Source organism: Eriocheir sinensis, chromosome 66 (assembly GCF_024679095.1).
Source record: "Eriocheir sinensis breed Jianghai 21 chromosome 66, ASM2467909v1, whole genome shotgun sequence".
NCBI classification, from domain to species: domain Eukaryota; kingdom Metazoa; phylum Arthropoda; class Malacostraca; order Decapoda; family Varunidae; genus Eriocheir; species Eriocheir sinensis.
This window is the reverse complement of record NC_066574.1, coordinates 2,796,400-2,810,321: the sequence shown is the minus strand read 5'-3', so window position 1 is coordinate 2,810,321 and position 13,922 is coordinate 2,796,400. Positions and strand designations below refer to the sequence as shown.

Sequence of the window (13,922 nt, the reverse complement as noted above, 5' to 3'; positions counted from 1 at the left end):
TGCTGCAGAGGCCGTGTAATCCTATCACGAGGCTCACAAAACAGTCCATGAAAATCCCAACAACTTCCACGAGAGATTTTCCAATCAGGCGAATTGAGGTGCCGATACGTTTAAGAATATGCGCCTTTATACGAAGCCGCTGGTGTCGCGGTTTGGCAATAATCGGGGCGGGTCATTCGGTTCACAGCCTGCCTCACCTCAAGGCCACTCACTCACGGGTCCACTCAGCCGTTTATCCCGCATTACGTTTCGATAGGGAAAGGTATGCAGTGGAGTGCTTGTGTTGCATTGTGGAGGCGGCGGCCTTGTGGTTAGTATGCCGGTGCCTCGTCCAGGAATAGGCGGATTCGCTGCCGCCAGTCGCGCCGCCACAAACTGGGATGTTTCAGTCACGGCCGAGTGGTCTAAAACTACCCACATGCTGTCCTGAAGAATGTGTGTCAACCCGGACTTTAGATTCTCTTAGAAAAAAAAAGAAGAGGATCAAAAATGAGCTCCAGGGGGAGAGATGAGTCAAGCAAGATGGTGCCACTGTAACACTTGCCTGAGCCATGACGGGCTAGGGCCGACCAACAGGCCCCACCAGGAAAAGCCCACCTGGCGCTATAGACCCAAAAAATATCTATGTTTTTTTAATTGTATTGTCTGTGTATAAAGTCTCTCTCTCTCTCTCTCTCTCTCTCTCTCTCTCTCTCTCTCTCTCTCTCTCTCTCTCTCTCTCATCATTTACACAGCCGTCAGCGTGTCAGCATTTGTAGAGACGCGCTATACACCGTCACCCATGCGTCTCAATATTCCTGGCGTGCGTCACTCATGCAAGGGAAACAACTGCGTGGCCATAAAAACATATCTCACGGCTACGGAAATGAAGATGCAGTAAGTTGTTTTGTCCATAATTTATGACTTGCTTTAGACTCGTATTGTCAAACGCTTCGGGGCCCTGTTACGACTATTTGCAAAGGCCGCAGAGAAGATACGTCGTGTTGCCATGAGTGTTTTTTTTCGTGCATGGCGTAAAATCCTTCCAAAACTACCGCCAGGATCATGAAACCACCACCCATGGAAACCCCAACAAGCGAGAGCCTTTATATACTAAGGCATCCAAGAGTTTAATAATATGAGCCAATCTATGTCAAACTGTGGAGATATACTATGGGGTCGGATTATAAGACATTTCATCGGTCAAGAACACATATTTGACAAGGCTTTCGTAGGAGTTGTGGGCATCTCCAAGAGTAGTTTTATGGCCCGGTGGTAGTTCGACCCTTCTTCTGTACCCTGAACCTAAAGAAACACTCATAAGAACCCGACTGATCCCCTCTTTGACCTTTAGAAAAAGCTGATGTGAGAACTGAAAGTGTCTTCTAATACCAACTAATATAGAGTCGTATTTTCAAACATATCGGCGTCTCAGTTCCCCTGTTTGAAAAGCCCCTCGTAGAAGTTGTTGGGATTTCCATGGACTGTTCTGTGATGCCAATGATAGTTTTACACGGCTTCTGCATCTTAATTAAACGGGAAAACAAACACCCATGAAAACCCGGTTAATCTTCTGTGGCCTTGAGAAACAGTCGTTATGGGAGACTGTTTATGCGTTGAAGATTACGGACCATGGGATCGTCAACTGCGACAAAGATTTCAAGGCACTTAACTTGATGTCGTGTGTCGGAACAAGTGTCCGTCAATCAGTGTCGCGCGAGAATCAAGTGTTTGCCCCATTGATAACACCAGAAGCTCACCGCCACTACATTATCAGGTGTTTTTCGACCCTTTTGGAGGAGCGGCACCGGCGATAGGGAGCGATAAGTCTGTGTTTGGTGGCTGTTGGACACCTGCACGTATTGCTCAGAGATAAGTCCCTCCTCGGCGGTGTCTTGTGATGATAGTGACAAGTTCTCGGGAAGGTGCTCGTGTGTGTGTGTGTGTGTGTGATGATAGTGACAGGTTCTCGGGAAGGTTCTCGTTATCAAAGACATTTCTAGACCTGGCAAGAGTTATAGTAGTAATACGAACGGTCAATTTTCCATGCAGCCTTGGAAAAGAGTCGTAATTGGAGTCCGATACGTTTAACCCCTTGATTGCGGATTTCCTACCAGAAGACATCACCAAGCTACAGGAATGGAACAAATAGTGGCTGCTACAATTCAATTAAGAAAAATGTAAAGTCCTGCATCTTGGGAGGGATATCCAGCATACCAATACCACATGGGAAACACTCCACTATCCACCACAGGGGCAGAGAAAGACCTGGGACTATAATATGTTACCAGGCTACCAGTGAAAGCCAAATCCGTGCCAATCGCAGCGGAGGGGTTAATAACTAGACCCTAATCTTTTTACGTCTAGAAAACGAGAATACTGACGCTGGGGAAACCGCGCATGCTTTTGAGGAATGGAAAATAAGAGGGAATTCAAACATTTCTGAAGCTTTCTCGTGAGGAACGGAGCGGCAACTAATCATCATGGGAGCGGGGAATACACCAGCTCCTTCCTTCCGTCCTCCACGACTATTCTCCGCAATTCGCCGCGCAAACACGTCACGGCCGCCTCCCCACGACTGCTCCGTCACGCTGAATCTCATACTCGCGGGAGACTCTAGGAAAGACTCCGCGTAAAAGCCTACACAAAAAGGAAAGTATATCAGGAAGGAAGGTAAGGACACGGCTGTTTACACCTGAGAAAGCACAGCGGCGTGAGTAGCATTACCGGTAATAGGTATCCTGGACGGGCTGGGAGCTGTTTCCTGGCATTGTGAGTGTCACCATGATCGGACCCTCCCTATCATAACAACACATATGATTGATTGATTGATAGTTTATTGTTGCAGGTAAACAACAAGGGAGAAGGGAGGAACATGCCATCCCAACCCCCAGGCAGGACAGAGTGTGATTATACAACTATTAATACATGTGACTACTACACTACGGTTATACGTTCTACAACTGCGCTGAACTGAGGAGCAACCTTTTATGACGCGATAGACAGTCACCCTGTAAATATACGTAATGTCTACAGTATGGAGTACAGTATCTCCTCCCGAAGTTGACCCCTCTTTCGGCCACCTCTTTGGATTCTTTTTGTGAGCAGCGAGTAGCGGGCTTTTTTTTATTATTGTTTACTTTTTTGTGTGCCCTTAAGCTGTCTCCTTTGTTGTAAAAAAAAAATGGGGGCGCACTCAAGGCCAATAGAGAGTACTAACGGTGGGCTCTGGATGCAACATTCCGCGTCTTGCGTCACCTGCCGTGTGCTGGTGGCGAGACAGCTCGTCCGCAGTGGCACATGATATCTCTTTCTTTTCCTTTCCGATCTTATCCCATCCGGCAATATCCACCCAGGGCGACATTAAGCCACTTAAGGTGGTACACAGACAGTACAGAGTCTGCCGCCAATCCTACCTTTTTTTTTCGTTTTCGTTTAGGCGGCGCCGGCACCCGCAAAGCAACAAAAACGCAAAAAACCCACTGGCCACTGGAGTCTACTCTCTACAAGATTGATGAAGACATACACTATGTACAGAAGAAAAGCCTGCCTACTGAAGAAAAGAAGCAGGAGGAAGAGTAGAGGAGTGTGGTTTTCCTAGTGCTATTTCCATCTATCTGCAATTAAGCAGTTTTACAGTTAACTTCTGGAATGACGATTTAACAACTGAAATTCTGAGATATGAATTATTGATCAAACATCCCTTGTTCCCTAGAAAGACTGAGCACCCAGAGTATACACCTAACTGGCTTTTGTTTACAGGACGTGACACTTGCAATCATACTGTCAGACTCGTGAAGAAAAGTCTGCGGGATGTTGAACCCTTGATCCATATGAAGGTGAACGAGGCCGCTTAGCTCAGGTGAATTTGTGCCAGTCACTAAATATGAAGATTTTTACCAATTATCATTATGAGATGATATCCTCTCTCTCTCTCTCTCTCTCTCTCTCTCTCTCTCTCTCTCTCTCTCCTTTAAAAATAAGCTCGACCGTCACTTCCTTGAACTTAATATTAACTAGAGTAGAAATGCAACGTTTTGGAGCCATCTGATTAATGTAGAATCACTTAGGTTTAAGGACAGGCCACCTAATCTGGACCATGGGGTCTGTGTGGTCTGATTTTCTATGTAAATCTCTCTCTCTCTCTCTCCTCAATCTCTTAATAATAACAACAACAATAATAATAATAATAATAATAATAATAATAATAATAATAATAATAATAACAATAATCTACAGAACATCATCTCCACAGATTATACAGTTGACACCACTCATTAGGAACACTAAGGGAAAAAAAAGACATTCCAGCTTACATGTAATCAAATATACGTCAACACCCCCAACACAAGAGGTACTCTGTGAAGGGAAATAAAATAAAAATAACACCCAGCACAGCCACTCAAGAGACCCTAGTAGCACCATAAAGAGGAGGAAGACCCATGAAGCAATACAAAGCAATAACACTCAAGAGACCCTAGCAGCACCATAAAGAGGAGGAAGACCCATGAAGCAATACACAGCAAAAACACTCAAGAGACCCTAGCAGCACCATAAAGAGGAAGAAGACCCATGAAGCAATACAAAGCAATAACACTCAAAAGAAGAACCTCCACCGACTATATAGTTGATGCCATTCAAGAGGAACCGTCACAGAGGAGAAAAAAAGGGGACGTTTCTGCAAAGCTTCTCTAATGGACAATAAGAGAGCCATATACACCAATGCTCCTTCAGTGATACATAAGAACATAAGAACGTAAGGAGTCTGCAAGAGGCCGGTTCATAACACTATGCACTGGAGGCCAGATCTGTGAAAGTGAAGGTATGAAGCGAAGGAATGGGTGCGGCAACAATGCTGGATGAATAACACTAAGTGCCTATAGAAGATATTATAATGATGTTTTTATGCTCATTCTCGCCATGATTCTCAGAAGGCTTATGGGTCTGACGGAATCCCTTTATTATTCCTGAAAACTGAGCTTCAGGGCTGCTGACACCTTTCTTGGTCAAATTCTTTCACCTTTGCATATCAACACAAGTAAAAAGCAGGCAACAAAAAGTCTGTAGGCTTATAACGAGCCAGCTATTATATGCTACTGCTACCAATGTGTCTAAACTACTAGAGCCATTACCACATTAAAACATTAAAGAGGAGGAGGAGGAGATAATAAAGAGGTAGGAGGAGTGTCAGAAATTGTAAAGCACACAATTGCAACTGGTGTGACTCTGCTGACTTGGAGACCTCTAATTTTTGTTTTTTATATTACGTGTAAAAATCAAGCCTAGTATTCAAGCATAACACACTATATATTCACAGCAAAACACAACCTGCAGGACCAAGGGGGTGAAGCTGAGTCACAACCAAGAACAGAGGCCAGTACAGAGGAAGCATTGAGGATAATATGTTTCGCCCTTCAACACTCTACATACAAATGATTTAACTTAATACCTTCTTCTGGATGTGTCTAGTCTCCTGATCTTACTCGGGACACTGGATTTGCTATCCTGCCAACGTCCTGCAGACTTGTAAAGCTGATGTCTGCGCCGCCGCTGCCTGATGACACGAACAGATAAGTTGCACAGCCTCATCCTTAATGAATCTATCCTACTGTGTGATCACAAAGCTAAAATAACACAAGCATCCATCTCACGGAAACATGTGCGGCACTTGTCTATTAGTGCAAGGCAATTCAATTCTTTTTTTGTTTATAACTTAACTGTATTGTGCAGGGTACTTATATCAATTATCTCACTATCTAAACAATGCCTCTGCTACCCTCTAACTTTAACTCTGTATATACTAGGGCCAACTTACCATCTTAATTGACCCAGCTTATTCCTGATTGCAACTGTGAACATTTTAAATCTGCTTAAAACTATACCTCACTTGACTTAACACTCAAAAACATCCTGTGCACACTTCACCTTACTCACTACCACCACCAAGTCAACCCACTACAAGTGTTTTGTTCATTTTAGCCCTCAGTAAGAATATTTGGCTTACACTAAGTCTATCCCCAGACTGGATCTAATAAAAAAGTGTGTATAATAAAAACATGATTGGTAGAGGTTCTGACTTACCTTGCCACAAGTTCATGTTCACTCATATCCACTTTTAATAACACGTCATCAACAACATGTCATTACTCTGAACATGGCTCACTCATTAACCCTTAAAGCGAGGGTGTTGACAATTGTACCAATCAACTACCAATCAAGGACATCAGGAAGGCCTGTAAGTTAAGTTTTTTGGGGTGTTTTTCACATAAACTGTATAAACTTTATGCCTTTTATTACTAAATCATAGAAGGGAAGTCCACTAGGGGTGGAAAACTGTCTATAATAATGCGTTTTCAGTGATCTTATTCAATATTCTGTACTCGCTCTACCAATGGTCATATAGATTTCAAATTAACATCAAAGGACAGGTGAGGGTATGTACTTTACAATGATACTTCATTCAGTCATGTTGTTAAGTAGCAGTAAAGGTATGCAAGGTTGAAGTGAAGTATGTTTTAGCCTGAATATGCCCGTGTGGGAGGACAGGCACGGCAAAACAATCCTGCGCCTTATTGTTAAGCCATTCATTTACTTCTGTACTGCATTACTATTGTCAGAAAACTCATTGATGAAACTTCAAATGTATACTGCAAGAGTAACAGGTTACTGAACCAATGAATACAGTTAAAGCTTTGCAGGGGGACGGTGGCTGAGTGGTCAGAGTGATGGAGCGATGTCCAGGAAGAGCTGAGTTCAAGTCCCGCCTGCCACTACAAACTGACAATTTTCAGTCTTTGCCAAGTGGCCGAAGACAACCCACATGCTGTCCTGATGACCACTTAACAACTCAGACTCTAGCAAAACTCCCTCAAGAGGATCAAGTGCAGCTCTGGGGGGTGACATGAGCCAAGCAAGATTGGTGCCTCTATAAGATACTCGCCAGCTACACTAATGGGATAGGGCCATCCATCAGGCCCCATCATGATAGCCTTCTGGCACCATGGGCCGAATGTAGAATAAATTAACAAAAAGTCCTATTTAAGCCACACACCCAACAAATCCCCTTCCATTCCAACAAGTGGTTGGCAACACTGGGTGATTTTTGTTGATGCTTCAGCCAAATGCAGCAAATGTTTACTTTGTTGCATATGGCTAAAGCATAACCAACCATACTAATCAATGGAGTCATGAGTCATAAATGGTCAACATAAGAGGTCAACATTGTAACTATTCATTAAAAGGAACACATGCAAAAAAGAAAACTAAGTAAAGGTATTACATTTAATTTCATAAACAGAAATCTATATCAAATTCTTAAGTTGAAGATTTGCAATAATGTAAAAGGCTTTGTATTAATGTAAAAAGCTACATTTAATCTATAATGTTAATAAAGTCAAATTACTAATCTAGCATGATGGACAGACATCTCAGATGACACAAAAAAGATTACATGCCTTTCAAGAGTCAAAGTTCATCTATCTATCTATCTATATCTTCAACGCCCTGCTCCCTCACAGGAACTTCCCTCCAGGGGGTGGCCACGGCAGAAGTGTCTCCATCTCTCCCTGTTCTGGCACTCTCTCTCAGCACACTCAGCTCCTCCCTCCTTTTCCTCCACCCCTTCCCTGGGACAAATGGAGACCCCTCCCACCCGTAGCCACTTTTCGTTCACCCCCAGAGGAGCCACTGGCAGCTGGAAGGGCTAGCGCAGAGCTCATTCACAAAGGAACACAGGCACCAAATCCGAAACTATCAGCATCCTACACCTACAGATACCCGCTCTTCCCTTCAGAGGCGAGGTAGGGCTCGGCTACCACACATGTGTCTGTGGTAGTCCAGCGAGGTGCTGCTAGTTCCCAATAACCTGATGTCTTAACCTTGCACAGCGACACCTCCAACCTCATTGGTCACAAAACTGCCACTGCACAAAGCTCAGACACTAATAAAGACTACTAAGGCCACTAACATACTAAGGGTTACTAAAGGCTCTAACATAAAAAGGGCTACTAAAGTTACTAACATGCAAAAGGCTACTAAGGGCCTACACTACAAAGGGTTACAAAGGCATTAACAACAAAGGGCTACCAAAGTTACTAATATACAAGAGGCTACTAGGGGCCACAAAGCATTACCTCTTAACTTCCGCGATATGTGGTGTATCCAAATGGACTAATGAGTAATGGAATATGGTAATGATCTTGAGGTTTTTCTATGACAAACACAATCTGAAAAAAATAATCAATACATGAACATGACTTTTCAGATTTAGCCCTATTCCACTTTTTTTTTTTTTTTTTTTTTTTTTACAGCAAAGAAAGCAGCTCAAGGGGAAAAATAAAGAGAAAAAAAAGCCTGTTAATAACTGCCAAATATATATTTAGAAAACTGAACATTTAACTAACACACATGCAATTTAACAATCACACATTTTTGTTCGAGACACTGAACAAAACTCATTACTTGGGACTACCAGAGATAGACATTGAAATACTTTTGGATACAGTACATCTGTCCCCCAAAATGCACAGAGGTAGCCCCAAAGGAATTTTTGCAGCACCACTCCAAACATTCATGGTCCCCCTACACATGAATCAGCTGTTCCTAGTGTGTGGGTTGAGTTAAGGGGGTTGCACTCTTTAATTCAACCCACAAACAATTAATGTATGTTCTGTTAAGATATTACATATCTATAATACTTCTTTGGCAATACCATAAATGATGAAAGCAACCCTAACAAATTGTGGTATCAGTAATAATCTTTCTCTTACCTCTACATAAGGGTAAAAGCCTTTCACTGCAAGCTGCTTAAAATATGCTCCTGTGTCAAAGAACATTTTATATGTTCCCTCTGTAAAGGATTCTTGAGAAAGAAAGTGCCCAGCTCTTCCATCACTATTGGTGACTCTGAAATTATAAGAATCAGGTACACAAAAATACCATGGGTATATATTTATGATCTTTAAAATGCATATAGGAATCATACAAAAAATAAAAACATACTCTTTTTTTTTTTTAATTAAACAAGATAGAGTGAGTATTGGAAATGTGTAATGAATGCTTAGCATATCCATTATTGATGAAGCCATGCTTTGTGGCTTGGTGCAGGCGGTGAAGCGTAGCATAATGGTGTAGTTTAGCATCCCAGAAACAGGAAAGCAGGGTGATGATAGTTTATATGAGCAGGTGAATGCAGGTGCTAGGAGAGGCCTCGCATGAAATGAGTGGAGAGTGTTAGATCATCTGATAGTGTTAGAATGGAGGGATGGTAAGCGTTAACCACAACAGCGATACAAATGGATGGAGAATATGGACAGGTACAAGTGGACACCCTTTTGCCATAGTCATAATATATATGGAAGACAAAGTTGCCAACATGTTTTCCCTACTGAAACTATTCTCTTTTTCCTTCTGACTAGCAGAACAATGCAAGAGGCCTCTTGCTTCTAACTCATCATGTACAAGCCATATATTGAAGACTTATCATTACTACCTAACTCATCCTGTTTCTATACAGTGACACATGCATTATATGGCATACTTGGTATTCACTTAACTTTAGCACGGTTAGCTCAATCAACCATGTTCATTGCCACCACTGTGGATTCTAGTCTTAGTTTCCATATGACAAGCTTTTACTTGCATGGTCTCTATGATAAGACTAGCTTTGCAGGGGGAAAATTGTGGTGTACTTGTGAGGAGTAATTACTTCTAAATCAACTTCATGATAAAGCGATTTCTCTTCGTATAAGAGTGTTTCAGTATTTCTCAGTATATTATACAATAAAATTTTGATGTTTCAAGGCATGCACTATACTGTATCATGTTTCATGTCTCAGTTCTTTCTCAGAAACATTTCTTTTATTAACTCACAGCACTTGTGTATCAATAGGAAGAGCACTGCAAACACCTAAATTTATTATAAATCTTAACATTTCATCTGAAAAGCACAAAAAATTTTACTCCACATAAATTTGAAACTTGAGGACCTCAGTAATGTACCAACCATAGAGTATGATTACTGTGTATTACACAACATGAGTGTAATTGCTACAATCTAGGGTGTATCATGCTTCCATGCTTTCTTTGTAGGCAACTTTAATTTCACAAAAGTGCACATACTTGACAATTAGAAATTTTACATGCACTATTTTAAACCATATGATGATACTTCAAGTTGATACTCATTGAATAATATCAGAAATCTTACTTTGCTGCAATTTCCTGCCATGCACCTTCTTGTAGTTTGTGAAGGGATATCTTCATGTTGGCAGCAGGCTGCCCAGTGGCTGTATTTAGCACATGGCTGGTTAGGGGATTGGCTGACACTGATGCCTGAGACATATCTTGTGCTATTATCTGGAAATGGTAAGCATGCAATGTCAAGTGACTGGCTGTTTTTGAGTGGGGCTTATCTACCCTAAATCCAACTGAGTCCTCCATTACTTCCTTCTGTGTGGTGGCTAGCACTCTTTAATTTGAATCCGTTGAGCCAGGTTCGATCTTAACCCAGGGCAGTCAACACTTAGCTGTTTATTCTACCTTTTGAGCTGGTTGATAAATGGGTACCTGGGAAAGCCTAGTAATAGAGGAGTCTCACCGAACAAAGGCCAAACAAGGGCCAATGAGACAGATGAGCAGAGAGGCCATGTGCAGCTTACTGTATGCCAACAACTTTACTTTGCTGTCATAGCCAAATGGACGAATTCCCTTCTTTACAAAAAAAATATGGTAACGTAAAAGATAACACCGATAAACTTTATAAATACAACGGAATATAGCACATCAGAAAATACTCCTTCGCCAGTGAGAAGTAGGAAACTGGAACAATTTACTTACAGCTACAATGCAATCCATACAGCACAAGTAAATGCTATTAAGAATCAGTGACAAATCTATTCACAGTAAAAATGACAGTTTTTGATGTACGGTAAGTACACAAGAACCAAAAGTATACTGGTTTGGTGACAAATGTAGGTTACCGGTACTATAAATCAGTCCCTTCAAATGGCAACTAGTAATAGTATTTGGAAGAGATATGACCTTTTCCACAGGAAGACTGTTATTGCCTGACAACAGCTATGAGAGGCCTAGAGCGAATTTAGTTATAGCTTACTCTCTTACCGGCAACAGGTCACTATTCTTAGCTGTGATAGATTACTATTTCAGCAGCAGTATGTTACTAACTATTAGGGTAAACATTGGTAGTATCAATACTCCATTGTCTCATTTCCTACTTAACCTACTGCTCTTCTGTTGTAGATATATCTCCTACTAACCCTCAAATCTCCCAGAAAACCATAAGAAAGAGTAAAAGCTTAAAACAACTGTGAAAGTAGCCATTAAATAAGTACGTGCTAACCCATACTGCCATGGGCGGCAGAGTAGCCCTCAGTGTCCCACAGCAGCCAAAACCCACGGCTCAACACAGCTACAAGCCAAAAGGAGTGTTCGCCCTCTTACTTACAGGGGGCTTCCTCCCCCTCACCCCCTATTAGGGTCACTAAAACAGACAGATAGATATGTATCCTTCTAACAGGGGAAGGGGCCTCAGCCCCCCTCACCCTCCTGCGTTTCTAAATTTCGTCACATTGGTCTACTCAGCTCAGGTTAATGGAAGACACACATCACTACAAAAGAGCGCTTCGAATGGGAGCAGAGATGGACTTGTTACATAACCAATCTTTACGTTAAGGCAGGGTTTTACCAAGCAATGAATGGTCTGTGTCTGAAGAAGATCCCTCAGGTTTTGCTTTTTTACTTGTAGGTGTGTGCATTAGCATCTTCCAGGAGCCGCCACGACTCACACCTTCAGCGTGTCCGGTGTGTGTGGCGGCTGGTGAAGTCTCCCTGCGTCTGCGCCTTCCTAATGCCCTCCCAGTGGATGACACCCCCAGCACGCCCACGCCCCTGCACCTCAACCCTTGCCCCACATGCTCGAGACATTACGACACGCACACCTTCTTAGCTAAGGATAAATACATGGCCATTACCTTTTCGGAGCGACACAGGTGTTGGGAGATCACTTGCAGGCGGGAGGGAGCGAGTGTCATGACGCCGCTGTTGCCAACCACACAAAAACACTAACTGGAAACTTTACCGTACTTTTTGATTGAGTGATTGGTGGTTTAGTGTTGCAAAAATACCTACGCAACAAAGAAGGGAGGAACATATGCCATCCCAACCCCCAGGCAACACACAATGTGATAAAGAAACATGTATAGCTAGCTCTATATGTGTAGGCTATATAATATTCATTTTATTACTGCCAGATTGAACATATAGGTAAAGTCTTAATTAATCTCCCGTGCAATTGAAATGGGAAAGCTTGAAATAGGTATAACCACACACTCGTACTCACACACATATGTAGATGTGTCTCGATCTAGAAAAAGATGTCTATATACACTGAGACATATATTGTTTCGGCCCAAACAGGTTTCCTCCTGACGAAGGAAGGTGGAAAGATGCATGTATGTGTAGTACGTCTTTCTGTGAATATCATTGTGTTCGATGTGTTGTTTAGGTCCGTGTATTTTGTCTGCCTATATATCTGTCCGTCTTGCTGTCTGTCTGCCGTTTGTCTCAATGAGCTTGTCAGTTTAATTTATCTATCATCTTTATCTGCCTCTCTCTGCTCTCTGTCCGTCACTTCCCGGCCAGCAAAAAATGAGGGCCCCAGGTGGGGGATGCAACAGGGTATTTGTGTGGGGCCCAAGTGGGCAGAGTGGGCCCCATGTGGTAACCATATGGGCATGCATGGGCAACATTCCTATAGATGCACAGGATGATAGTTCCTGCTGCCCACAGATCCATTGTTGGAGCTCAAATGACATCCCTATGTACATCAGTTTATTGCCTTTTGTTGAAACCAAGAAATTACTTTCAACAAAAGGCAATAAACTGATGTACACAGGGATGTCTCCAGCTCGTCTCCACACATGATGCACGCCGTACTCTCATTGTTAAATCCCCTCTCCCTTGTTGTGCATTCATTCCTACCATTGTATCTTTTTAGTTTCATGGTACGTGCTGCCTCCACATGTATTACTAGTTGTATAATCACATTCTGCCCTGCCTGGGGGTTGGGATGGCATGTTCCTCCCTTCTCCCTTGTTGTTTGCCTGCAACAATAAACTATCAGTCAATCTTTTCCTATCTCTCAGCCTCATGTTATTTGTTCTGCAGTTGAAGAGGATGGCGCTGATGCTTCACTGTTGTCGTACACTTCCTCTTGTCCTCCCATCTCTTCTCTCCAGGTTGTATATAGTCTCAGGGTTGCTTTTTCTTGTTTCCACATTTTTGTGTCCCATGCTCTAACTTCTTTATTTCTTGTTTCGTCGTTTGTTATTGTGCCTCCTCATATTCCCATCTTTTCATCCATCCCTTCTATTCAGCACACTGCCACCACCATGCACTGATGACCTACGAGGAGGTACAAGCAGCTCTAGAGAAACACTTCACCCCTAAGACCAATATAAGGTACAAACATGTGTTTTTATGTAGTGCCCTGAATTTACTTTTTACTACACTCCCACACGACCTCTGGGTGTAACGAAACACACGAGAAATTAATCCAGACAAGGAAAGGTTTTGCCGGCGCCGGGGATCGAACCCACGACCAGCGAGACGGGAGACCCACTCCTTAACCAGTCGGTCAAACTACTATACCTGCAGGCCTTCTGATGTTCTGATGGAAGCAAAACCCATTAAGTAAATCACAACAACTTGTTTTCTGATTTAAAACCTCTTAAGTCCCCCTAGTTTTATGTAGTGATTTATCCCCTTTCTCCATATTACCATTAACCTGTGTGCACCTCATTTTCCTATTGCAGATATTTTTTGTGCATACATTTCAAACCTTGCTGAAATACAGTCTAATTCTTCTTCATGGATGTGAAATAAAGTAAAAAGCTAAATTACACATTATATTGATCAACATGTAC

General features: G+C 42.4%; 2 protein-coding genes across 2 annotated transcripts in view; both read right to left on the bottom strand.

Annotated features, from left to right (window-relative positions):
* Window positions 1-7,246: 7,246 nt before the first annotated feature.
* Window positions 7,247-12,086, bottom strand: LOC126987724 (5-hydroxyisourate hydrolase-like). The gene is made up of 4 exons (XM_050844965.1): window positions 11,970-12,086; window positions 10,187-10,335; window positions 8,748-8,883; window positions 7,247-8,204 (listed from the first exon to the last, which is right to left on the bottom strand). Exons 1-4 carry the CDS (start codon window positions 12,027-12,029, stop codon window positions 8,115-8,117), a joined length of 435 nt encoding a protein of 144 aa, XP_050700922.1. The 5' UTR covers window positions 12,030-12,086; the 3' UTR covers window positions 7,247-8,114.
* A 1,805-nt stretch (window positions 12,087-13,891) lies between these two features.
* Window positions 13,892-13,922, bottom strand: part of LOC126987723 (28S ribosomal protein S24, mitochondrial-like) — a 4,248-nt gene continuing 4,217 nt past the window's right edge. The window contains exon 4 of the mRNA XM_050844964.1: window positions 13,892-13,922. This exon is cut by the window's right edge and continues 221 nt beyond it. The gene's annotated coding sequence lies outside the window, so the exon portion shown is untranslated.

Bases quoted from the DNA above. Each gene is read 5' to 3' on its own strand.
- LOC126987724 (XM_050844965.1), bottom strand. From the start codon at position 12,029: ATGACACTCGCTCCCTCCCGCCTGCAAGTGATCTCCCAACACCTGTGT. The intron at 8,884-10,186 runs GTAAGATTTCTG...TTATAATTTCAG, and splicing joins TGGCAGGAAATTGCAGCAAA to AGTCACCAATAGTGATGGAA. The intron at 8,205-8,747 runs GTAAGAGAAAGA...TATTTTTTTCAG, and splicing joins GCTTTTACCCTTATGTAGAG to ATTGTGTTTGTCATAGAAAA.